Raw genomic sequence first — 26,666 nt, 5'->3', positions numbered from 1 at the left:
AAGGACAGAACCCACAGGGTTAGAGTTGCTGGTGCTATGTCAGACTCCAAGCCGGTCACAAGTGGTGTCCCACAGGGCTCGGTCCTTGGCCCCCTATTGTTCGGCATCTACTTCTCAGAAGTACAGGCCAACATGGGAGGACTTTGGCTGACAAAGTTTGCAGACGACTGCAAACTGGGCACCATAGTGGAAAGTGCATCGGACACGGATATCCTTCAGAAGGGACTCACGGAAACAGATAGCTGGTGCCAGAGCCATGACCTGAAGTTAAACGCCAAAAAATGTAGTGTCATACCCTTCGGGAAAAACAAGGTAACCCCAAGCTACCATATAGGTAGCAATCCACTAAGCACAGAAGGGGTTATCAGTGACCTGGGGACCCAGGTTGACAGTGGCCTTTCTTTTGACACTCACATTGCTAAAGTGGTTAGAAAGACCTTCTACATTGCCCACCTGATCATGAAGGGATTCACATCCAGATCTAGTGAGGTCATTGTTCCCCTGTACTCTTCACTTATCAGACCAATGATCGAGTACAATGCCCCATTTGGGATGTATCTCACCCAACATCTGCAGCAATTGGAGAGACCCCAAAAGTTCCTCACCAAATGGATAAAGGGACTCCAAAATCTGTCATATGCTGCCAGATTGAAGAAACTCCAGCTCTATTCAGTCGCATACCGCCTGCTCAGAGGTGACATGTGCCTGACATACAAGGCCATGTCCAACCCGGAATTAATGGACATGCTCCACCTCAAAAAATCCAAATCCACCAAAACCACTAGAGCAAGCGACTTAAACCTTAGCACGGATATAAATAGGACGTGCTGGAGGGATAGATTTATCACTCAGAGACTCCCTATGCTGTGGAATAAAATCCCGGTCCATGTGAGGCAGAGCACCTCGCTGGCTCTGTTCAAGAGAAATCTTGACCTGTGGATGGGAGATCGTAGGTTTACCCCGGGAATCATCTCTGTGTCACTGCTGGACAGCAGAGGCACAACAAACTAATGGGCACAGTATTTTTTCATATAAGGGGTGGCGTAAGCCACAAAACTTTGGGCTAGGCTTATAAATGCCTTAGGGCAGATAGCCTAGTATAAACCTATGAACCTATGAACCTATGATTATGGACAAGGAGCCAAACCATCACTTTTGATTCCTGACTGCCCCATCGTTGCACTCGGAAGCGAGAGCCCTCTCCAACACCAGCCATGCTGCCGGCAGATGGGAGCTACAACCAGTTATGGCAAGTATTCCCGCCTATGGAGCTTAAATATGCCTCATTTCCCACACTTATTTGTGAAATTTCTCAGCTGAAAGCACACCTGCTTTGCACTCGGTAAACTTTCATTAATATGTATATGTGTGTTGACAGTGCATGAATATCAAAAGCTGTCATGGCTTAGTGGTTCAGTGCTGTGATTATGGTACACAGTATCCTGGGTTCAAAGCCTCTCATTGCTTTTTATTTTACTACTGGCCAGACCGGCTAGCGGGTGTGGCTGTGTTTAGTTGACTTTGCTCAACTTTGCCCAACGTGGCTCTACGTTGCTGGACGTTGCGCTAGTCAGCACGGTGCGCAGCTTCACACAAAACTATTGTGCTAGTTAAAGCAGTGCTAAGCTATGAGCATTTATACTTAAATTTGCTTAATACTGGTAAACTTTGCTTAGCAGTACTTCACATTGCTTAAGATATGTTACTTATGCATTCATCAGTATGCATAACCAATTCACCCTCTTATATATATATAAAATATCGCTCACTACTACATAGGCCATTTCAATGCTTTTTACTAAAATTTAAAAGATAAATGTCAGAAATTATTTTTCTATAACAGTTTCCTAAAAATTTGAAAGGGGAGTGGTGGGACTCAAACGTGGAATGCCTCCTCTTTGGGCAAAGGCTCTACCACTATGTTATTGCTATTTGGCTGAATTTGCATATAAGTTTCTTATTATCCTCTTCGATCTCTAAACTGCTAACTGTAGCTAAGCAATGGCCAAACTTGTGCAAACAGGTGCAAATACGGGCAGCTATATCAGGAATAATAAAAAAAAAATGAAAGTTTTACATTTTATAATTGTACAGGGATTTAGAATGCGGGGGAGTGTGGTGTTGGGTATGTACACATTTGAGCGGACTTGCTCATTTCACTTGACATTTGCAGATTGAGGGACTTGCAGGGGCGTGGATTTTTGGACTGCTCGGCAGTCTGCACGCCCCCTGCACTCGTGCACAGTCCGTGTTAGCCCTAGAGTTGTGTCAGCGTGTCCTCATTAATATGCATGGCATGCTGACGTCATCCTCTTAGGCTGCAGTTTCCGAGTAAGACTTATTTAGGCTTACACAGAGGATTAGAGAATCCCGAGGCTTGTGTAAGATTAGAAATTCATTGTCTATAATAACCTGCTAAGAAAAGCACTGAATTGCTTCAAGGTTCTAGAGTGTGATGCAGACTTAATAGTAGAAACTTTAGAAGAAAGAATGTGATGTGCTTCTGCAGAAATGAGATTCCCTGTGTATTGAACCTATGGCTTTCACAGCTACAATTTCTTTCTGGGTATTTTTTGTAAGTAAAAGCAAACAAACAGCAAAATAAAAACAGACAAAAAAAAAGAAATGTCAGTAACAGAAAAAGTAGAGGGACATGAACTAAGAATTATAGTTGAGTTAAGTAGCAATAGCTATTAAATTTACAGCTCAAAGGTCTTGAACAAACTGATACTTTTTTAGGAAGTATTAGTGCATTACAATGACTTTCAGTTTGCAGTATGACTCCTTGATGAAATGGTGCTGAAATTATTTATTTATTTATTTTACATTTGTTGACCGGGCTAGTCTGGCTGGATGCATGTCCATTTTCAGCAGAGGCCCGAGGAGAAAAGCTCCACTAATAAACTAAGTGACTAACAACTAACAAGTAAATAGTAATACAAAGGCAATTTAAACAAGAAATAAACAGTAGTATGGAAGCATTATAACTTAAATTATTTAGTATAGAAAGACTGCTAAAAAAAGAAGAAGAAGTGAGAAAAAAGGTGCAGGTGGGGAGTTTGTAAAAAATTAGAGGTATTAGCCAGTAAGTAGCAGACATAAAGAGATGAGTACTACTTTTAGGATAGAGATTTGCATGCAGGAAGTCAAGAACTAGGTAAGATACAAGGAGAGAAGACAGGTTACAGAGATAGAGGAGAGTAACATAAAAAGAGGAAGATAGGAGTGATAAACAGGCTGGTGGGTTGCTAGGTCTACTTCTTGGAGGGATAGAAGTAGTTAAATAGGGTAGGTGGAAGAGCAAAGTAGGGTGTGGGAGAGAGTGAATGTTTCTTAAGCTTAGTCAGGATTTGAGCAGGGGCATAGCCAGTGAGATTGCAAATGTTTCCTTATTTGTTTTTTAAAAAGGTGGGATGAGCCTAAAGTGGTTAGTTCATTGGGAAGTTTATTCCAGTGAGATCCAACAGTATTGGCAAATAAGGAGTCACCTGCTTTATTGTAGGATTTGAGTGTAGCTACTAGAAGTTTGGTGGCTGAGCGAAGGGAAGTAAGATTTTTGTATGGGGTGATAAGGTTATTAAGTATGGGTGTATTAGAGGGGTAATGGAGAATTTTATAAGTGATGGCTAATTGCTGTAGGAGAATTTGATTCTGTAGTTCTAGCCAGTTAAGGTTTTTGAGATTATGACAATGGTGAGTTCGATATGGGGAACCGGTGGCAAACCTGGCAATACTATGGTAGGCTGTGGCTAGTTTCTGGTGGTTAGCTTTTGAAATGTTAATAAATGAGGGGGAGGCATATAGTAGTGTAGATAGGAAATGAGTTTGGGCTAGAGACACTCGGGTAGCTGCAGTAAGAAAGGGCTTGAGTCTATAAAGGGTACCTATCTTTTTATTAACAGCCTTGATGGTTAGATCAATGTGACAGTCAAAGCTTAGTTGATTGTCTATAGTAATGCCTAGGAGTTTGGTGGAACAATCAGGATTGATGATAGTGCCATTGCCAGACATAATGGAAAATGAAATTGGGGCAGATTTAAGGGTCGGTGTGAAGAGTAGTAATTTGTTTTTTTTGGGATTAAGGAGGAGACAGATATGTTGGAACCATTTTTCTGCTGCAGTAAAGATTTTCTGGGTGGAAGAGTGGAGTTCTCCAGAAGATGAAGCAGAACAGATGAGAGTTGAATCATCTGCATACTGAATACAAGTGGATGTAGGAAGTGAAGTAGCCAGGTTATTTATAAATGTAGAGAAGAGGAGGGGACCTAAGATGGATCCTTGAGGAACACCAATAGTGACTGGGAGCTGGGAGGATATATGGCTGTCCCAGAGGACAGCTTGTTTTCTATCATTCAAATATGAGTTAAACCATTGTACTGCTGAAGAGTCAAGTGATAGTGATGTCAAAGTATCTAGGAGTAGTTGATGGTTAACCATATCAAAGGCTTTTGAGAGGTCTAGGAATAAGGCAGAGGAGAAAAGGTTGTTATTGCGATTTTTGTTTATTATGTCGGTAAAGGAGAGAAGGGCGGTGGAAGTACTATGGTGCGGTCTAAAACCATGTTGCAAGTCTGCTAGTAGGCTATTTTGTAAGAGATGATTTAGGAGTTGATGGTGAATACAACGTTCCATAATTTTAGAAAGAGGAGATAGTAGGGCTATGGGTCGGTAGTTAGAAAGTTCATTAGAGTTACCTCCTTTATGGAGGGGAATAATATAGGAGACTTTCCAGCAGGATGGGATAGTAGATTCGGTTATTGTTCTGTTGATTAAGATTGAGACTGGGTAAGCTAGTTCTGATGCTGCTAGTTGTAGGTATTCAGCTGGCAGTTTGTCGGCTGAAGGGGTGCAAGGTTTAAGTTTAGAGAGTAACTTACGTATGTGGGATGTGGAGACTGTGCTAAATTTTAGAGTGGGGGTGTTATTTTGAGGAGAGGTGTTTTGAGGGGAAGGGGGGGGAGTCATGGTGTTTGCTAGAGAGGTGACTGTTTCAGAGAAGAAGTTGTTAAAGGTATCGGCTATTATGTCGGGTGGAGTTTGAGCTAAGGTAACAGGTGTGGGTGTTTTGGTATTCCCTGGATGTAGCAGTTTATTGATCCCTGACCAGAATTTTTTGGGGTTGTAATTTTGGTTTTGTTGATATTGAAGGTAATAGTTTTTTTTATCAAGATGGGTGAGTTTTTTTGTAGTATTTCTTAGGTGTTTGAAGTGTAGAAGATCAGTAGGGTTTTTAGTGGTTCTCCATTTATTCCAAATTTTATTTCTATCTAGCATAGTTTGTTTGGTTGTTTTGGAAAGCCAAGGGGCAGCTTTGGAGCTTATTCTAATTAATCGGGCAGGGGCATGCTGCTGTAGAATTTGTAGGAAAGTGTTATTGAAATAGGCAACTGCTTCGTCAAGTGGGAGGTGTTTTAGAGTTGACCAGTTGCATACCTTGAGGTCATTAAGGAAAGAGGACAGGTTAAATTTTTTTTTGTTGCGTACAGTACGGTAAATAGTTTGCTTGAGACTATTATCTTTTTGTTTAGTGATATAGGTAAGGAGATGGTCACTAATATTGTCTGGGAGTATTCCAGTCTTATAAGAATGGGGATTATTGTTAATCAATATCCAGTCCAGGATTGCTTGTTTATTGGTTGTTTTGTCAATTCTAGTTGGGGAGTTAATGGTTTGTTGAAAGTTAAAGAGATTGAGGTGAGTGGTAGGTTTGGGAGAGATGCAGGAGTTCCAATCAATATTAAAGTCACCTAAGATTATAGTTTCTTGAGGGAAGTTGCAGGAGACCCAACTGAGAATATTTTCAAGTGTGTTTAAGTTATTGCCTGGAGGGATGTAGGAACATATTATGTAGATGGCTTTGTTTTTGTTTAGTTGGAGTTTGGTACAGAGTATTTCAGCATTACCTAGGGAGGGAGGTAGGGAGTCCATTAAGGACACCTGTAGTTGGGATTTGTACAGTAAAGCTACTCCTCCTCCCTTTTTGTTAGGACGATCTTGCCTTAAGGCGCTATAGCCAGGTGGAGTGATTTCGTTGTCTTTAGCACCTGGTTTAAGCCAGGTTTCAGAGAGACAGAGGATATCAAAGGCATAGAAGTCAATTATAGCATGGAGTTGTGTGATTTTGTTGTTGATGCTACGAATATTAAGGTGTGCTATAGACAGGGAGTTATTAGAGAAAGGTGAGCTAGGGATGTGTGCAGTATGGTTAGAAAGGTCATGGTTGAGAGGATTATTGGGTCCAGGGTTGGGGTGGATATCTCCATGTAATAGTAAAAGCGTTTGTGGGATTGAAAATGTCTTTGTGGTTTTGGAGGGTACTAGATAGAACCGTTTCGAGGTTGGAGACCTGATGTGGTGTAATTTGTGGAATAGGGGGGGAAGGTAGGGAGAGGATGAGAGGATGTTAGTGTGTGTTTGTTTAGCTAGAGGATGAAAGGAGGTTGTGTGTGTGGCTAAATTAGGAGAACTGCTAAGGGTAAGATGTTCATAGGAAGTTAAATAATAGTGTATTAGAAGGATGTTAAGGAGTAGCAGAAGATAAAGAAGTTTAAGGTTTAAAGCCATGTTTGTAGTGGGGTGAGGTTAAGGAAGGTTGGAACTAGCAGGAATAAGATGTTAAAGAGTGAGTTAGGGTAAAGGGAATATGATGAGTGGGGTGTGGTAGTAGGATAGGAGTATGGAGTTAATGAGTGTAGGTGGGGCAAGTGATGTGATAGGAGCAGAGTGTGTTGGGGGTGTGGTCAAGGAAGTATAAAGGTAGGACCCCTGAGGGTGGGTGGGAATTGGGGGTAGGGAGGGGAGCGGAGTGAGCCCGCAGGGCGAACGGAGCGGGAAGAGCCAGTGAGGGGACCAAAGGCAGTAAAACAATCAGAGAAAAAGAGAGAAGCACTATTTATGGTGAAGGGTAAGAATATAAACTATAGGGTAGAGTGCAGGGAGGAGAGAAGTTGGGTTTGGGAGATAAGACCAAGTATAAGGTAGCTAAGTGAAGTAGCAGAGTAGGGTGCAGTAGATTAGAATAGTATGGGCAGTACTAGGGGATAACAGGAGGCAGAGTTCTACTACGAGGATAAGGGAAAACCTGAGGTATGTAATAGAGAGGGCGCCACCTAGTGGCCAAGTTCAGGAATACCAAGAGACAGGGCAAGCAAAGAGCTCACAAAGAGCTGTATCTCGGTAAGGGGGAGAGTTGCCACAGGGATGGTGTTGAAGAAAGGAAGGAAATTACATGTTAACTTATCTTTGCCTCAGCTAAGAGGGAATACTGAATAATCTATCTATGGCAGTGACTCGAGGTTTTAAAATTACTTTTACATATTTCCCATCTTTAATATAGCACACCTCATTATCATGGCAGGTCCGTAGCTGTTGTGTGATGGAATGAAGGAATGGGTCACCACTGAAGCTGGAATTCCACTATGTATAGAATTTTTAAGAAAGTTACAGGGTTATTGTATCAGATGACAATACCACGTAGCATTAGCATCTATGACGAAAGAAATGCTTACATATGGCACTTTAACTTAAAAGAACATTGTTAATCTGCAGGCAGCAAAGGAAGCAAGTGAGATTTACATTCATGACTGTCCTAGCAGTTGTGTTTCCAGGCAGTGTTCAAGGATGATGGGTATAGAATTCTAGGGAGAGAGGGCTGCTGAATTTGTGTAGGAGTATATTACGCTGTCTTGTGTTTGCAGTTTAAGGGTTAGTGTTTTGCATAGCTGAATTTTTATGATGCAGGAAGGGACAGCAGTTTCTCAAATGATTTTTTCCATCCTCAGTTAAAACACAAGTTACTGTTTGAATTAGTTTGCACAGATATTTGTAAATTGTTATGCTCTTTTAGTCTTAATAGAACTCTTTCTGGGGTTTGTATAATTTGATTTTTATCTGTAAGTCATATGATTATTTCTTTAAGCTTTTATCTAGTCCAGTACCACTTAGCTACCTGTCAGATTAGTGTGGAATGCTGTGTGTGTGTGTGTGTGTGTGTGTGTGTGTGTGTGTGTGTGTGTGTGTGTGTGTGTGTGTGTGTGTGTGTGTGTGTGTGTGTGAAGTGCCTGATATGTTTATATTCTGAAACTGAAGGGTGCTAGGAGAATTTCAGTAGGAGTAATAGCCGAATACAGAATACTACTTACACAGTCCGGAGGATCATTTTATAGAGGTGGGGGGGGGGCAGATAGCTGTGGGTATCTTTCAGATAAAAACTGATGTAACATCTGAAATTTGTCTAGCTGTCGCTTGTCCCTCTCTAACATAGATGACAAGCAGGTGTGTATTTTGTTTAGATGCTTTAATACATAGAAACACATCCGGATGGTTAGCAGCATCATAAAATATAAATGAACTGGTTAACAGACAGACCTTACATACATACATGCTTACATCTCAACAGCTTACTACAAAATGGCAGTCAGGCTCGCACATGCTCTGTATGTATACAATTGTCATGCCCTTGGATAGCTTCTTAAAGATACACACACACACACACACACACACACACACACACACACACACACACACACACACACACACACACACACGCGCGCACACACACACACACACACACACACACACACACACACACACACACACACACACACACACACACACACTGATCTACACTAGCTTTTATAAGGGATATGATCCCTATCGTTATCATGGTGTTAAATAGGACCCATTTACCTACTTTTATTTTGTTAGTATTATATTTTAAACTTCTTATAATTAATTTGTTTTTCTAATTTTTTACTTTCTTCCTGTCTGCCATTTAAAGCTGCAAAGCAGAAGGCAGGTACCTTGTTTCCTCTTGTTTCCCTTTTTATATTTTTATTTTTAGCTTATCTAAGGCATCTTTACTAAATGCAAGGAAATGTCCCTCAGTGAACCAGTGATAAATCCCAAAAATGTAATACGAAATCCAAACCAATGTGTAGCTAGACAAAATGATCCTTTAATAACACATAAAAATCAACATGCACAAAGCATCTCAGAGACTCAGTGCTTTCACTTGCTAACAGCCAGTATATATTGATGCCAGGGGAGGTGACCAGGATTTGTGTTTGCAGGTGAAGGAAATGGAACGGCAACTAAGGCTAAATGCCAAGGTTAAACCAGGCATTAATGAGTCCATTTCCATGACTGGTGTATTAAAAATGAGAGCCCAATGTGTATAAGTATGAGCATGTACAAGTAGAAGTGTGTTTTAGTAGGTTTAAAGTGCCTATCAAATACTTGAAAAACACCAAAAAACATTTTTTGAAATGGGTATATGATACATGCAATGCATTTTAACATTAGTTGAAAAATATATTGAAGGGACGGTATACCTCACCGTCACTGTTGTGTTTAATTGCTGGCTCACTCGAATAAGGTGAAAAACCGAGCTCTCCTTTTTTTAAAAAACAAATGTAGGATTTAATATACTTCAAACACCAACCAAAAGATTAACGTACAACTCTGTTATGTTAAGCGCTTTCATCTGCTTAACGCAGATCAGTACACGTAGCAATCCATTTAAAAATATTTTGGCGCCATTTTAATCACCATTTTTAAAGTGTCCTTGCATCAATTTACTTTATGTACGATTTTTTAAAAATAATATAAATCTATCACAACTAAAGCCTAAAAATCACATAATTGTAATTACAATCCATAAAAATACTACCAACTATAGATATCATATTCTATATATTAATACAAGTATAATATATTGTCATTTATATAAATCCTAATTATATTAAATACTTACATAATAATTCCCATCATATCTGTGATAAGATTTATACAGTCCCATGTCATACCTGAATATTTTCTGAGACTGTTACAAAATTCCTCTAGTCCCTGATCTTTAGGAATGCATGAATAAAGATCTACGACATCAATAGTAATGTATGTTAACTTATCTTCCCATTTATCCGAGGTCAACTGGGCTAAGACTATCCAAGAATCCTTAATAAGGTGAGAAATGTTCATATAAATTGGTTTAACCCATCTAGCTGTGTATAATGTATTTGTGTATAAAAACAGCAATTATTTTTATTTTATTTCATAGTAAAAATTCTTTCTGTGTATTTTAATAGTGAGTATTTTTACAAATTCTTCCTATGCTAAGGGCTTAAACACTTAAGTCTTTTTTACATGTTTAATTGGCAGGATATGGTGTCAGTTTTTCTTTCTTTATTTAAATGTATTTTGAGCTGCACTAATATTACGCTGATGATGCCTGGCTGTTAGCAGGCAAAAATGCTCAGTCTGAGGTGTTTTGTGCATGTTGACTTTTATATGTTATCAAAGGATTGTTTTGTCTAGCTACGCGTTGGCTTGGATTTCTTATTACATCTTTACTAAATGATCCTCCTGCATGAAATTTAAGTTTTCAATCATTTTTATTGATCACAGACAGACCACTTTACTAAGTAACTACAGCTATATCAACTATATTTATTAAACATATGCCTGGCTGGAGTCACATTCTCCAGCGATTTTAATATACCTACACTGATGCCCGTTGTAATATATACTCACACAGCAAAGTGGATAGATATGCAACTATGTTTATAGTTTAAGCTCTGCAGCCCCATATTTTGGACCAATCTGTGAGACTTTGAGGAGGGTGGCTCAAGACCCCATTGGGAATAATGGTCATATCAGGATACCCCTCTTTTATACTGGGGATAATAAACAGTTGGTTGAAGTTTTCTCTGAGAATTGGTCTATTTTACAAGTTGATACAGAAATCAGTGAGATCGTAGGTAATAGAACTAGGTTCCTTTATAAAAATAGAAAGAATTTAAAGAGGTTACTTTGTTATGAAAGGAGTAATAGTAAGATGAACAGTGATGTAGGAATTACCCTACCATGTGGTGGTTGCAATTTTTGCTCCATGATTAATACCTCTAGTATTTTATATCACCCTGACTTACATAGGGATTTTGTGTTTCATGCCAATGCCAACTGTAGAACTTCCAACGTGGTCTACCTAGCAGAGTGTGTCACCTGTAACTCATTCTATGTTGGGAAGACCAATAGGATCCTACGTGACAGGATCAGAGAACATGTGTATAACATCAGGAAGAGATCTGAACACAATGCACTCTCTAAACATATCATGTAAGTTGGTGATGCACATTCTTTTATATTCAGGGTCATTGAGAACATCACACCCACCATTAGAGAAAGTGACATCAGCAATCATACAGAATATAAAGAAACGAACTGGATTATCATTCTTAGAGCAGATAGGGGTAGTGGACTTAATGAGAGGGCGTCCATTAAGCCCCTGCTAAAGAAAAGAAGAATTCAGAAATAATAGTTTATGTTTGTTTTTATATTTATGCATTTATATATGCATATTTATATATACATATTTATATAGATGCTTATATTGTTGTATTTTTTAGGTGTTTAGAAATTTATATCTACAAGTTTTTTATTTAATACCCAGTTCTAAAAAAAAATTTGTTTTCTTTCCTTGCATTTTATTTTATTGTATATTGGGTTTTTAAGAATTCATTAGCACTTTAATTTAATTATTTTTTTGATTGGATGTTGTGTTTTTGAATTTTTATAAATGAAGTGTCTTTCCCTGTTTGTTTTAAGGTCTGATGAAGCTTAAATGCGAAAGCGCTCACCGTTTTAATTGTTCATACGTTTTATAATAAATATATAGTACATGCTGAAAGGATTCAGAGACACTGTGTTTCATGGTCGCTCCGCTGTGATTATTTATCTTACATCACTTTTGCTTATAATTGACTTGTGCAACTGAGTGTTTATCCTGTGGATTACGGTTTACTTTATTGTTGTACTGGTAGAAAACTGTTTCATAAGTCAGAAAGAATGAGGAGTCATCTATCTGCTGTTTCATTATTGTAAAGTATTGCCAATCTCCAGAACTTATATAATACATCTGTCAGTGTGCTGTATAGTATGTAAAAATTAACATAAAATTATGCTATCCAGTCTGTACTTAAAACTGACTATGCAAAACAAATGGGTGCCTATTTTAATTTCAAGGTCTGGATTTTCAAATCTCAAAACTACAAAAATTCCAGCTTTGATTTGCTTTTATTCTTGATGTGAAGTTAACTTCTGAGGCAGTTGAAAGTATGGGAACTAAGAGCAAAACTTTCACAGGGCAACTGCAACAAATGTAGTCACTCATGTTGGCTTTAAGAATAAATAAATAAATAAATGAATTAATGAATCAGGAAAGCTTAATGTTTCTGCATTCTGTTAAGCCTTTCTCATTTTGAGCTCAATCAGAACTGAGGGTCTTCCCCTCACAAGAGCCTCAGCATTGACAGTAATCCTGTGGGCAGTGTTGCATGCTAATGCAGCAGTCCAGGGAAGTGACTAATTAGCTCTTTGCCTTCTCCCAAGAATGTTCAAGGGCATTGAATTATACAGCTGATTGATTCAGAGAATCCGTCACAAGAGTAAACTTTTTCACTAGGTGGAAGAACTGAATACCATTTAAAGACAGAGTTTACCTTTTCAGTCACTCCTATGGGAATACTTGCTGTATAGGTGAGTCCAGTGAAGCTGTGAGTATGGGTGTTTCTGTGTGTGTGTGTGTGTGTGTGTGTGTGTGTGTGTGTGTGTGTGTGTGTGTGTGTGTGTGTGTGTGTGTAGGCATGAATGAGGCTGGAAAAAGTGTGTGTGTGTATATGTGTGTGTGTGTGTGTGTGTGTGTGTGTGTGTGTGTGTGTGTGTGTGTGCGCGCTCATGCACTGTGTGTGCTCTCTTACCAGGGTAGTTGCACTTGGGGGTTTTGCTAAGGAATTACACATCTACATTTTTGTGTGCGTTTGTGCTGAAGATTGTATGTAGGTATATGAGTGAGTGTTTCCTTTAGGGTGAAGGAGTGTGGGGAGGGGCTTGTTTGTTGATGAGTGTGTGTGTGTGTGTGTGTGTGTGTGTGTGTGTGTGTGTGTGTGTGTGTGTGTGTGTGTGTGTGGTGCCTTTGCTAACAGGATGCATGGGATGCTGTGAAGAACTAGTAACATTCATCTTCTGCAAAAACAGCTTTTGAGAAATCATAAACATTTTTACTGTTTTGCAGGGGGGCCAAGCCCCCCTTCACCTTCTGCTAAGTATGCATCCTAACTCCGAGATCACACTGCAGTTAGGAAAAGGGTAATTTTCCCAATCCCCACTGTAGTGCAATCCAATTGTAAACAACAATGCTCAAAAAACACAAGTGCAAGCTGCATTTTGACATTTCAGAGGAGACGGGATTTCTACTCACAATTTTAAACTTTTGCACCTTTACTCTCGACCTTATGACCAATGTTAAGCTAAGTTTTCACACATTTGATAATAAACTGATTCTCATGGTTGGGAACCAAGGACTGAGAAACCATGGTCTGTGCAGCGAAGGCTAGTTTGATGGTCTGTAGGAAATGACATGAGTGGTTAAGATGTCTAAGATTGTATATGTGAAGATCTCTGAATAGTGTGGAAGCTAGTGGAGGGAAGGTGTCATTCTTGATAAGCTTAATAGTTGAGTGGTGACTAAAAATTCAACAGATTGTTTCATAGGTAGCCAGCTTAGCCTTTTCAGTGATTTTTCAGGGTGGTCATTTCTTGGGGAGAGAGTGATGAATCGGGAAATGGCATCTGAAATGGACTGAATGGTGGATATATTTCTTTTAAAAGCTGTAGCAATTAGCGGTAGACAATATTCAAGTTGCGCCAGTAAGATACTCTACCTATGGCATTTTTACAGGGTCTGGATAGGAAAGGGGAGATCCTATTAGCCCAGTATAGGTTAGAATTGATTTTTTTTTGTGTGTCTAGTCCAGGTGGAGTTGAAAATTTAGCAAATTTTTCATTTTTCAATTTAAAAACTCATTTCTGAGGTTTAGGGTTAGGTTAGGAGATAGATTTACTGTGTGTGTGTGTGTGTGTGTGTGTGTGTGTGTGTGTGTGTGTGTGTGTGTGTGTGTGTGTGTCTAAGCTGTCTTGTGTAGTGGTAGTGTTACAGGAAGGGCTTTACTAAGTTAAGGTGCACATTAGGTTTGGGGCAAGTTAGGGTTAGTAAGTATTATTAAGGTGTGTGGAATGGGGGTATAATAAGAACTTAATCAATAAACTACAGCACTATATCTCAAATGCAAGATATGCCCAAAAGTTCTAGAATTTAATTGACAGACCTCCTTGTACCAAATTGTTAACAAACCCACAAGACAATGATCTTGACACAGTCCTTACAAATATAGTGCCATCATGCACTATTCCCCTTATTCAGTTCCCCAGTTAAGTTAGATCAGAAACTACCAACCTTCACATGTAAAATCTCTGAATCTATCTCTCTGAATTCAAGGATTTCCGATGTACAAATCTCATCAGATTCTATGAAGAAATTTCAACATTTTGTGTCACAGCATGAAAACATCAGATGTGGCCATAGCAAGTAACTTCAAAAAGGAGATTTGTGCTCATTTAGAAAACTGTGTAGAACTGACAGCCCTAGCCAAATCTAAATGTAATAGAAAGTTTACAAACAAGTCACCCTGGTGGTCCACCAACATAAATCAACTTTACAGTCAGAGAAAGAAACTCCTTAAAATACAGAGATTAAAATATCCTCAAATCAAGGTAAGCATAAGAAAATTGATTTAAAACATGAAAAATATTATTAGGACGTACTAAAGCTACTCAAGAACTTAAGTTAGCACCAGAAGCTAAGGATAACTACAAATTCTGCTAAATTAGGAAACTTATACACAATACCCAGCATTGCTCTGAACTTATCCAATAAAGAGGGAAAACAAATTAAGGACACTACCCACATGAATTACGTATGTTTGCCTACACTGAGCTAAATCACTTTTGCAATAAATTTAGGTTTACTAACTGCAATTTAATCTAAATGTCATTACTATTTTTTAAATTTTCACTGTATTATAATTTTTAGAACTAATATTTGTTTTTAATTTACAGAGCATACACAATTACATCGGAAAATGGATCCCTTCAACATCCATATACTGATTAAATTTCTGGCGTTAATTTTCATTCTGGCATTTTGCTTTTTTTTATCTATAAACATTTTTAAGGATAAAAATGACATAACGTCTGTCAAATATCAAAAGCCAACAAAGGAAACCAAAAAGGCAGAAAGGAAATCTTCTCTAGAACCTCAATATCTAACAGTATTGCTTTGGAATTGGCCATTTGGAGTGAGATTTGACTTGGATGTCTGTTTAAGTAAATATGGAATTTCCAACTGCCGTGTTACTGCAGACCACAGTATGTATGACACTGCAGATGCCGTTGTGTTTCATTATTCAGATCTTAATGGTAATCCAAACAATTTACCACAGAGAAAGCGTCCTGGAAAGCAATATTGGGTTTGGTACAATATGGAACCTCCTGAGAATTGTGGAGGCCTTGAGAAGTTTAACAGTATGTTCAATCTGTCGCTGTCTTACAGAAAAGATTCTGATATCTTTATTCCATATGGATACCTTCAGTTTGTTGCAGAGCCACAAGATTATATGATTCCTATTAAATCTAAACTGGCAGCATGGGTTGTCAGCAACTGGAACCCAAATTTGGAGCGAGTCAAATACTATGAAAAATTAAAAAAATACCTTACCATTGATATCTACGGAAAGCATCATATGCCAATTGAAAAGAATGATCATTATTCCATAATTTATCAGTACAAGTTCTACTTTGCATTTGAAAGCTCATTACATACAGACTATATAACTGAAAAGTTATTTGGCAATTCATTTAATACTGGCACAGTTCCTGTTGTTATGGGTCCACCACGAGAAATTTATGAGCAGTTTATTCCTCCCAATTCCTTTATTCATGTAGATGACTTCAAAACAGCAGAAGATCTTGCTAACTATTTAAAATACTTGGATCAGAATGATGAAGTCTACAGGAGTTATTTCATCTGGAGAAAACACTACAGAGTTGTAAGCAATGATGTATATTCCAAACCTTGTTGTGCAGTTTGTGATAAAATTGCTGGTATCAATAGAAGCTTCAGAGTGGTTACAAATCTGCACAAGTGGTTCTGGAGTTAGAAGCGAGTAGATAGATAGATAAAGATATATATATATATATATATATATGTGTGTGTGTGTGTGTGTGTGTGTGTGTGTATCTACATATACATATATATATATATATATAAATCACTAAGAATCAGAACATAAATCTACACAAAAAATTCTGGACATTTGTATTAAATGCATATTTAATGTCACCAGAACATGCTAAATCACAATGTAAGATATTTCAGTCAGTCTTAACTTTATACATAAATCAGGTTGCTTGCTTTATACTAACAAGGCCAATAAAGAGAAAGAACATACATCCAGGTCTTGCACTCCCTTTTTTGCCTGTGACCTATATGTAAATATTTTGCATACTTTGTCATATTCAAGGGTAAATATAAAGTGGGTAGAACAAGTACTTTGAAATTAGTCATGTACAGAAGAAAATATGCAAAGCACTTCAACATACTGATTGCTGTTTACTGTTTTTGATGATATAAAAACAATGAATGTGTACTTATGGCTGCACTAAAAAACAAAATGTCTGAAAGAAGTTGATTCTTTTATTCTAAGAGTTTTTCTCTATGTGCATACAAAGTCTGTGAGAAATGAAGGCTAAGTTGCTTTAAAAAATTATATAGATGATGCTTAAATTAATTATAAAAATTCAATTTGTACTTCTAAGGAAGATCTGTACAGTATAGTATTAAGTATTTTTGTCACGTGTTTTCTAGATGTTCTCACTATAACACTATTGGATATTCTTCGTTTAAACAAATGACTACTTTCATTTTTTTGTTTTTGTGTCTACAGTGTTAGTAATATATACAGGCTGGGTTTATCTGTGTATTTAATAACTGTAGCTTTTGCAGATGTCTACTTTTCCAGGCATTTGTGTATGACTGAACAGCTCTAATGTTGAATACAAAACACTGACAAAATAAGTTTGATCATATGCAATAGTGAAAAAACCCACAAAAACAATAGTATCAAGAGAAGAAAACTATTTCCTTCCCAGACATTAAAACTAAACCCCTCATAACACTAACCTCACCTTTGTCTGAATAGTGGCAGTGTTACAAAATTGTTTTAATGACATTAAGGTGTAGGGTTGAGGAAAGAGGCAGCATTATGTTTAGGGTTAGCACCCATTACTATAAAGAGGAGGGGGGCTCAGCCGCCCTGCACCACCTTAGTAATGGGTGCTAACCCTAATGATGCCCCTTTATCAACCTTAACCCTACACGTTAACATTATTAAAACTTTCCTGTAACACTGCCGCTACACAAGACAGACTCAGACACAAAAACATTAACAAACACACCTAAACAGCACTATATCTATCCCCTAACCTAACCCTTACCCTTACCATAAAATACACAACTTGGACACAACCACACAACACCCATCCTTCACCCATCTCTACACCCCAGCCCTAGCTCACATACATACACACAATACACACACACACACACACACACACACACACACACACACACACACACACACACACACACACACACACACACACACACACACACACACACACACACACACTAGACATGATCTCATCCCCTAACCCCACTTACCTGTATTGACATTCCATACCATCACAATATCCACTGTTTGGCCATCTGTGCAGTTGACATTAAATTACATTCCTGCATTTCTTGAACAATAGTACATTTGGTCAAATGCAGGGGAACCATATATACAAACATATACACACACGCACACACATATAGATAGATATAATAATTGTCATACACCAGTAGTTTGTACAGTGATTTAATTTAAGTTTACTTTACCATACTTGTTTCTGTCTTAACTTTAACATCAAAGTGTACTAACTGTCTTTCTGATTTCTGAAAAGTGGTATAACATGCAGTGAGAAATATTTTTTTATAATTCTGTAGTAATTTAGGGCTGATACAAGATAAATGTTTGTCAAAAAATCTGTACAAAATAATTGCACATCTTGCCATGCACATTATTAGATATGTAAGCAAATGTTAAATATTAATTATCTTTGCAAATAAAAAGTAATAGTGCATACCATTTCTAGTTTGATTACACTTTTATATCTTTCATTCCCCATTTACTCATTTCAGAGTGGTGATTAATCATGCCCCTATCCTGCGACTAACTGGGTACGAGACACACACACACACACACACACACACACACACACACACACACACACACACACAAACACACACACAAAATCACACACACACACTGCTTTGCTCAATTTAGAGGATTTCCAATTCACCTGCTATATGTCTTTGAAATGTTTGGAGGGAGAAAACAAGATGAGTGGTGAGAACTCAAATAGGCACCAGACTAGCAGTCAGACTCCTTGCAAAGGGCACACAAACTAAGAACCAAACACTTTGAGGCAGTAGAGCATAATTACTAGTAGCAGTCAAAAGTAGTAGTATGTATAAGCATGTTCATCTGTAAGAGCTCACTGGTATAGTTGAGCTGAATTTTTTTGTCAAAAGTAATGGATAACTCGGACAGAAAGTGTCACTCTAACATTACTAGAACCACCTTTGAAATGTTAAAGCAACTTAGAAAACAAGAACCACTCACAGTGTGGTCGACAGTTTACTTAATCGAACCATTCTGACTGAGGTTGTGACACAGTTGGGATCAAGGAATTTGCCCTTTTCCCCACTGTAGTGTGATCTCTGAGGTGATATATATATATATATATATATATATATATATATATATATATATATATATATATAAAATTAAAATGGCTGTTGGGATGCAGGGTGGCTTGCCCCTAGCAAAAACATTGTGTTGTTTGCTGGTGTTGTTTGACTTCTTTTAGGTGATCAATGAGCAAAATTGTAGACCATATGGTGTCAATCATACACGCTTTGACAATCTGGTTCATCAATTAGATGAACTAGATCCATCTCAGCCACTATCCCTCTTCCTGTACATGTTCCTTGTGCACCTGTGTCTATTAGTTGCTTCATCTTTCCTCCTCAAGCCATGCCTCATCTTCACAGCTAGTCCTTTCCTTCTCATGCCTTACCTTTCAGTACCCTCAGTTTTAAGCAGTGGGTTCTCCTCCAGGGCTTCTTGCAAACCCGATCTTTCACCTGCTTCTCTACTTTGGTCTACCTTCTGCATGGTCTCTTCTTCCTCCTTTGTTCTGTGGCACCATTAAATCCCTTCCCTACCTCCCCACCCATCCATACATTTGCACTGCTTTCTTATCTGTCTTCATCAAATTTGACACTCACATACCATTCAAATTCAATTACATCCCACCCATCTCTGTTCTTAACTGCAGTCATTCCTGTGATGTGAAATTGAAGCATGTGTTCTGCACTTTACCCACCGCCTTCTGCCTCACTCTGAAATTTAGATACCTAAATAATTATATATCAGTTGCAGTGACACCATCATGTGAAATACATGCACCCTGCCTGTTACTGTTGCTGGTTACCTCACTATTTATCAAGTTATGTTCCTTTTCTTTCCTTTCATTTCCTTTCCTTGTACCATTTATTCACATTCCCTTTTTCCAATACGTGCAGGGTAAAACCTAAACCACAGGTACTTTATCCACTCACTTTGCTCCAGCAGCTCTAGACTTCCTTCACCTTTAATGTCAAGTGAGGTCTCTTAAAATAATCTGTAAACACCATTTATCATAAAAGAAGAAAAAGAAAAAGCACTACCGAACAATATACCAAATACCATAGGAAGGGTAATTGTAACCTTCAGTCATGACAAAATATATAATTTTAATTTTTTCTGCCATTTGTTTTTTTACCTGCCCCCAGTGCGAGTACACACACACACACACACACACACACACACACACACACACACACACACACACACACACACACACACACACACACACACACACACAAACACACACACACACACACACACACACACACACACACACACACACACCAAAACAACATGCATTCATGAACCATTTGAATGACTGAAGGCGAGGGTCCCAGTATTCAGTTTTTCAAATAAATGGCTTGAAGAGTACAGAGCAACAAAGAGGGACTCATAACTAATATTTATTACTTTCAAGTCTCAGTACTACTCTAATACATACTGTAATAATGATACCAATTTCTTAACCAGGTTGGCTCACTAGATAAAGGTCCTTTTCAAGGGTCATCTGGGAGCAATGCCTGGATAAATGACTTGCTCAAAGTCACACACTAGAAAAAATTAGAGATAGTTAATTCTAATTCCAAGGCTAAAATGGTTCCTAGAGTTCAGAGTATACTGAGGAGTCAATGGATTGGGACAGTGACTATGTGCACTATTCAGAGTTACTGGCAGCATAGGAACCTAATTACATGCAGCAAACCTTTTGTAAGGGGAGAATGGAAGAAAATGTCAGAAAACGAGGAAGGAATTCAAATGAGTCGAATAATGGATTTCATAAGGATGGACACAGCAGTGTCAATATTCATATCAACAGCAACAAAGGTTTAAAAGATTAAAAAAAATGATATAATGACAGATTCTTTTGAAAAAAGACTAATACCGATTATATTATAAATTTATCAGGGCATGTGTTAGTGATTGTGAAACAGCTATATTAAATCTTGGCCTAAAGTTTGTTCCTACTGTTATGCCTAGGCGTCATATGATTAAGAAAGGCATTTTTTTATTTTGTGAGGAAACTGCATCTATGGAATTTTTTTCATCATAATAATGACTGCAGTGTTGTTGAGCAGTACATAAATGAGTCATGTGAAACAGATTCAAGCTTTTATTCACGTTTTTCTGATGTTGATGATTATGATGGATATAATGCCTATTGCCAGCTTGATACTAGTACTGTGCCTTAGAAAACATATTTTATTCCACATTTTACACACGCTGGAGTACAACAGTTATCCATAATGCTGAATTTTACAGTAGAGTCAGTTTTTAATGAATTTATAAGAAATAAAAATATGGTTAAATATAATTTAACTAAACAGGAGTGGCAGGCCTTGCAAAAATTAAGAAGTAAGGATGAAATCATTTTAAGCCAGCAGATAAGGGCAATGAGGTTGCTATGTTTCATTATGAACAGTATCTTAAGATGTGTTATGAGCATTTGGATAACGCTGAGTTATGTAGTTATGTAATAAAAGTAATATGGAGCAATATAAAGAAGCAATTACAATTATCAGGAATTGTTAACTAAAGGTTATAGGTTGAGCTATTTTTCAGAGGAAGGTGTGAGTAAAAAATTTAATGTAGAGGAATGTGAAATGGCTACTTTTTACTGTCTCCCCAAAGTACATAAAAATATTAATAACCCCCAGGCAGACCGATAGTATCAGCTTGTAATTATTTTTTAAATAAAGTAGGCATATTTTTGCATAATTATTTATTAAATGTGGTTAAAAAACAGCCATCATATATAACAGATACATTTGATTTTTTGAATAAAATAGCAAATATACAATGGGAATGGAATATGTTTTGGTTAGTAATTAACGTAAAAAGTGTATACACTCATATTAAACATACCAACGGAACTGAAGCTTTAGAATTTGCATTAGGAAATATTCCAATGACTATGTATGTAATTGATTTGGTGGATTTTAGTTTGAGGCACAATTTTTTTTGAGTTTAATGGTATATTGTATCATCAAAAACAGGGGACAACCATGGGGGCACCGTTTGCCCCATGTATGCTAATATTAAGATGGGTCTGTTTGAGTATGAGTGTATATATACAAATGAGTTTATTAAAAACATGTTATTCAGTATTATAGATGACCTCATATTTGTTTGCAAGGGAGGATATGAGAAGATGACACAATTTATTGGGGATTTGCAAAATAATAGGTTCGGCTTACAGTTTGATGAACCAATGTATGGACAACAAGTGATATTTTTAGATGTACATTTGGAGGGGACACTAAATGATGGCAAAAAACTAGAGTACATAGAAAATTTCAGGTTAGTGCTCACTTCCTTAATGGAACTAGTTTTCACCCTTCATATCTTATGAAGTCGCTCCCGTATGGTGAGCTAATGAGGGTTAAGAAACTGTGTAGTGATAAAGATATATTAGAAGAAGAAGAATATAAAAGAAAAGTGAGTTTATTGAGAGGGGATGTGATGAAGGAGTAATAACAGATTCTTTATATAAGGTAATAAAGGAAAATGTTAGCAAAAGGATTGCATACATGTGACAGTGACTTCCTACAGGCTATGAGCCATTTAGCAGATGAGTTGACAGGTAGGGATATCATGAAGGTGATGTAGCTCTGAAGCTAGAAGAGGTCCATGACCTTAGACAAACTGCAGGTAGACCTTTCCTATATAAGAGATTGTCATACCCCCGTAATAATGTCAACAATAGACCTAGGTGTGTTTTTTTCTCTGAAATATAGTGGTAATATTAACTCTATCTGCGAAGTTGTTAAACATAATTGGTTGATTCTACGTTCAGATGACACCATTCGAAGGACAGTTGGTGAGGTCCCTGGATTTATTTTTAGGAACAATCTGACATTAAAAAGGGAGCTCTGTTATAGACCTTTTAGGAGATCTAGTAAGGTTTCAACTAATCTGGTACTTTCCCCTGTAGATCGTGCAAGACATCTGATTTTCTGTCATGCAGTAATACTTTTGTTTACCCATCTACAACTAGACTATATAAGTTTAAGGTGCATGTTGACTGCAAGTCAGTTAATTTGGTTTACTTGGCAACCTGCACAGAATGCATTTCGTTCTATGTAGGTAAGACTTAATCAGAAGTTGAAAGATTGAGTGTTGCAGCACCTGGGTGATATTAGAAGAATGAGTTGTTTGAATGCATTAGAGACAATGTGGGTCATTCTTTTAAGGTTACTGTTATTGGCATTGTGAGTGAGTCTGCTAGAGGGGGGAATATTGTCAACAAAACAGAGTTATTAGAAATGCAATGGATAGCAACACTCCAGGCTCATAGGTTACCTGGTTTAAACTATACTATACCTTTAAAACCTGTTTGAAATCTAGACCATTGCATCATTAATTGTTTGAATTTTGTGATTGGCTGTCCTATTTTTAAATAAATTGTTCTGTTTATTGTCTGTTAGGATCTGATGAAGCATGATATGTGAAAGTGCTTATCCTTCTACAATTCTGTTTTATTAAATAGAGTTTTTTTATGGAGCCTCTTTGCTTTTATGCCATTTGCCCTGGTTGCTGCAATGTGTTTTATTTGATGTTTATGCTTTTCAGTATTCCAAGCAGAATCCCAATTCTTGGATAGGGAAGCTAAAAAAACATGGCTGCTCCTTTATCAGTGAATCCATTATCCAGCAACTCCAACAGAAGCGAATCCAATCTTCATTTATTTATTTATTTTTGGTGTGGGGATGGGTTAGGTCTCTGATGCTGCACCTAACTGAATCTGGTCACTTGTATGAAGTGTTTATCTGGTTTCCTTCATAAAGAAACTTCAATATACTGTTCATCCACAATAAGCAAACAAGACATTAGCTAGGTAGCTATATTTGCTGCCCAACAAACCTAAAAATCCCATCACTGTCTCTCTCTAAAACCCCTAAACTGGGTTGAATTACCCCACCAGTGTCTTCTCTCTCAGCTCCAGATCATCCATTCTATCCTATACCAGCCTTCCTACTGCCCAGCATTATCCCCTCTCATCTCCCATTATTCTCCCTCCAGACCTCTCCGAAGCTCTAAGCAAGACCTACTACAAATCTACAAACCCAAGTCTAAATTTGGACTCAACATGTACAGCTATTACCCACTATTGCCTGGAATAGGCTCCCACTAGAAATCAGGACCCTTACACATCCTAAACAATTTAAGACAGCCACTAAAGAGCACTTTAAAAGTCACTGGTCCTGCCACTGCACTCTCCCTCCTTAAACATCCCGACTTCCCATACCTTAATCTACTTTCTGCCCTTAACTCACTCTTCTCACTAGAGCTCCCTAATCTTCCTTGACTACTCTTTCTACTGTCTTCTCAAATCTATTAAGCAAATTGCCTCAGAGAAACATTCTATGTAATTGTCTTGCCTTCATGCAACTACATCATGATAAAACTGGATTTTTCTAACCAATTACCCCAAAAACTGTACTCATCTTAATGACATATTTCTTTTTATACATCTTGAAATACTTATGCTATACTCCTGATTACTGACACTGTATAACAATGTATTGCTGCTTAATGCCTTGTAATAATCCTGTAACATTGCTGTTTAATGCTAATCTCTAATGAAAATTGTATAATATGTTGGAGGTTTTCTCCCCAGGCCTCCGCTGAAAAAGGGCTCTTCAGCTCAGTCGGACAATCCCGGTCAACAAATGTAAAATAAAATAAATAAATAACTAAAATAAAGTTTCGATACAACCAGTCATGCCCATGACGACTATTCCCTTCACATGTCTGTCTTTAGAATTCTCAGTGCACAACCACTACTCAATGTTTGTAATAAATGTCATTCACTGATTGTTAGTTTAAAAATGAACTTGGGCGTTTTAAAGAGCTTGTACCTCTTGTTGACAACTACTTTCAAATTCTGATGTAATGAACATTAAAAATAGGATAAAAGAACTTCACTTAATACTGTAGAAGGCAGGGAATGTATACTATTCACTTTTACATATACAACTGCCTGAGATAATGAACAAATAGCATAGCTAACTTGAAATGCCCTAACATACATAAACACAATTTATTGAAAACTTACAGTATTCAGAACATAACATGAAATTGTATCACCATACAATTTCACAGCATGTTTATCCTTACAATCAGGGCAGTGTAAGACTGCTCACCACTAAATATTCAAGAACATCAGCAGTACCACAACCACCCACTAAAACAACCATGCCAGCCAGAGCAGCTTGCCACCATCTACTCAATCCTGCATTCTAACCAACCAAAAAAGAAAGTGGAATAGAGAGGTCCTTACTAAAACCCATCCCCTATACCACCACCCACCTGCCTGGTCCTTGCAGGCTGTTTCCCTTTCTCCTTACACAGCAGCACTCTAACTATCCTGCAGCATGTCTATCATGGCCTAAGTGATGTTTAAATTGAATAAACCAAGGCCAACATCACTAAAATGCATCTCATCTTTTCTATACCATAATGGATCCCTATCTATTAACTCTCAATGAGGCAACACTTTAGTATCCAAAGAACCATCTGCCCTCACTACGTTATGGTTTATAAAACATCTAGCTACCTACATTCCTTTAAAACACATTGCTTACCACCTAACTGGCCTAGAGACTATTTACAACCAAATAAACATCACCTTTGGAAACCTCTGTCTCAAAACTACCAAATCACACACAATCAGACCCAGTAATCACCTTTTCAGCACCAAACCCAAATCTTTACCCCCTAAATGAATGAGCAACTTAATACTACCCATCTCTAAATGTAATATATTTATCTTACCAAACAATTGCCTCCAACACATCTCTAAAACTGCACCAAATTACTTCCCATTTGAATGACTCAAGTCCTAACATTGTGCCAAGAGGTCTGATTGCTGCACATTTTGTGGCCTAATAAATGAAAGAATGGCCAAGGATGACAGTCTTGCTGTGGCCTGAAAACAATCAAATAATACCTACCATTCATCAATTAATATCGTCTAATATAAAATAAAAATGCTGTGAAACTCACCTCTCAGCTCTCCTTAGCACCTCAACCAAACTATGGTCTTGCATCATATCTGATACTCCTCTTGTTCTATAAGAGAGGGACGTAAAGTGATTCCCATTAACCCCTTAATTTAACAATGTTTTTCTCACCATCATTCTAAACTGCTCTTCTGATACTGCATTTACTCCAGCCTTCTGAAAAACCACTTGACCTCCTGCCAGTTTAACCAAATTCCTTCAAAGCTTAACCCATTCAACTGACACAACAATCTTTCCACATTGTCATCCAACACCATTTGTTGACCCTGGCCTTGTTGATCCCTCTTTGATCAACATAACCAAACGATAACTGCTAACTTCAGTAATGTAGGCATCCTTCCAATACAGATTACCCAATAATTTGCTAACTTGAAATGCCCTAACATACATAAAAATGGACAAAACCAACCAGAAAACACACTCACTACAACTAGGAGCTTGCAAACCTGACATTAACATCCATAAAAGACACCTACTTAATGGCAACTGTTTTTTTAAAATCAGCCTCTCTCAAGCATTCAGCGACCACAACACTTCCCAGTGATTGGTAACATCACATAAGTAAAACCACCACCGACCAGCAAGAACGATAGTGAACACACAGTACTGAAGATATCATTTATTATTTCTCCAAATCCAGACCGGTTTCGGCTATTCAGCCTTTATCAATGGATACAAAAAGATTTTTTAAGTGAAATAAAGCAGCCTGCATTTATACTAATCTCTAATTACCTGGAAGCAGTGGTATAGCACCACCTAGTGGATGGAGTGTCAAAATGCATATACCATCTTAGTTACAAAGCATACGACCAGTGACATTTAATGCCAGAAATATAGATGTTAAATCATATTTTCAAAGATAAAAATCTAAGTTTTGGAAAAAATCATCATATTTGCATACAGATTCCATAGTGATAAACCAGTAACATAGTCTATGTATATTTATATATGCATA

At 37.6% G+C, this 26,666-nt stretch overlaps 1 protein-coding gene across 3 annotated transcripts in view; it reads left to right on the top strand.

Annotated features, from left to right (window-relative positions):
• Positions 1 to 16,098, top strand: part of LOC122809335 (4-galactosyl-N-acetylglucosaminide 3-alpha-L-fucosyltransferase 9-like) — a 40,935-nt gene extending 24,837 nt beyond the window's left edge. For all 3 annotated transcript variants that reach the window (XM_044080738.1, XM_044080739.1, XM_044080740.1), the window contains one exon: positions 14,953 to 16,098. In XM_044080738.1, the coding sequence (XP_043936673.1) occupies positions 14,976 to 16,052 (1,077 nt within the window). In that variant the 5' untranslated portion in view covers positions 14,953 to 14,975 and the 3' untranslated portion in view covers positions 16,053 to 16,098. The remainder of the gene's footprint in view (positions 1 to 14,952) is intronic.
• The last annotated feature ends 10,568 nt before the right edge of the window (positions 16,099 to 26,666 follow it).

The sequence above is a fragment of the Protopterus annectens genome, chromosome 8.part0, assembly GCF_019279795.1.
Source record: "Protopterus annectens isolate FY-2018-M chromosome 8.part0, PAN1.0, whole genome shotgun sequence".
Taxonomy (NCBI): Eukaryota; Metazoa; Chordata; order Ceratodontiformes; family Protopteridae; genus Protopterus; species Protopterus annectens.
The sequence above is the reverse complement of the archived record's forward strand: the minus strand, read 5'-3'. Positions and strand labels throughout refer to the sequence as shown.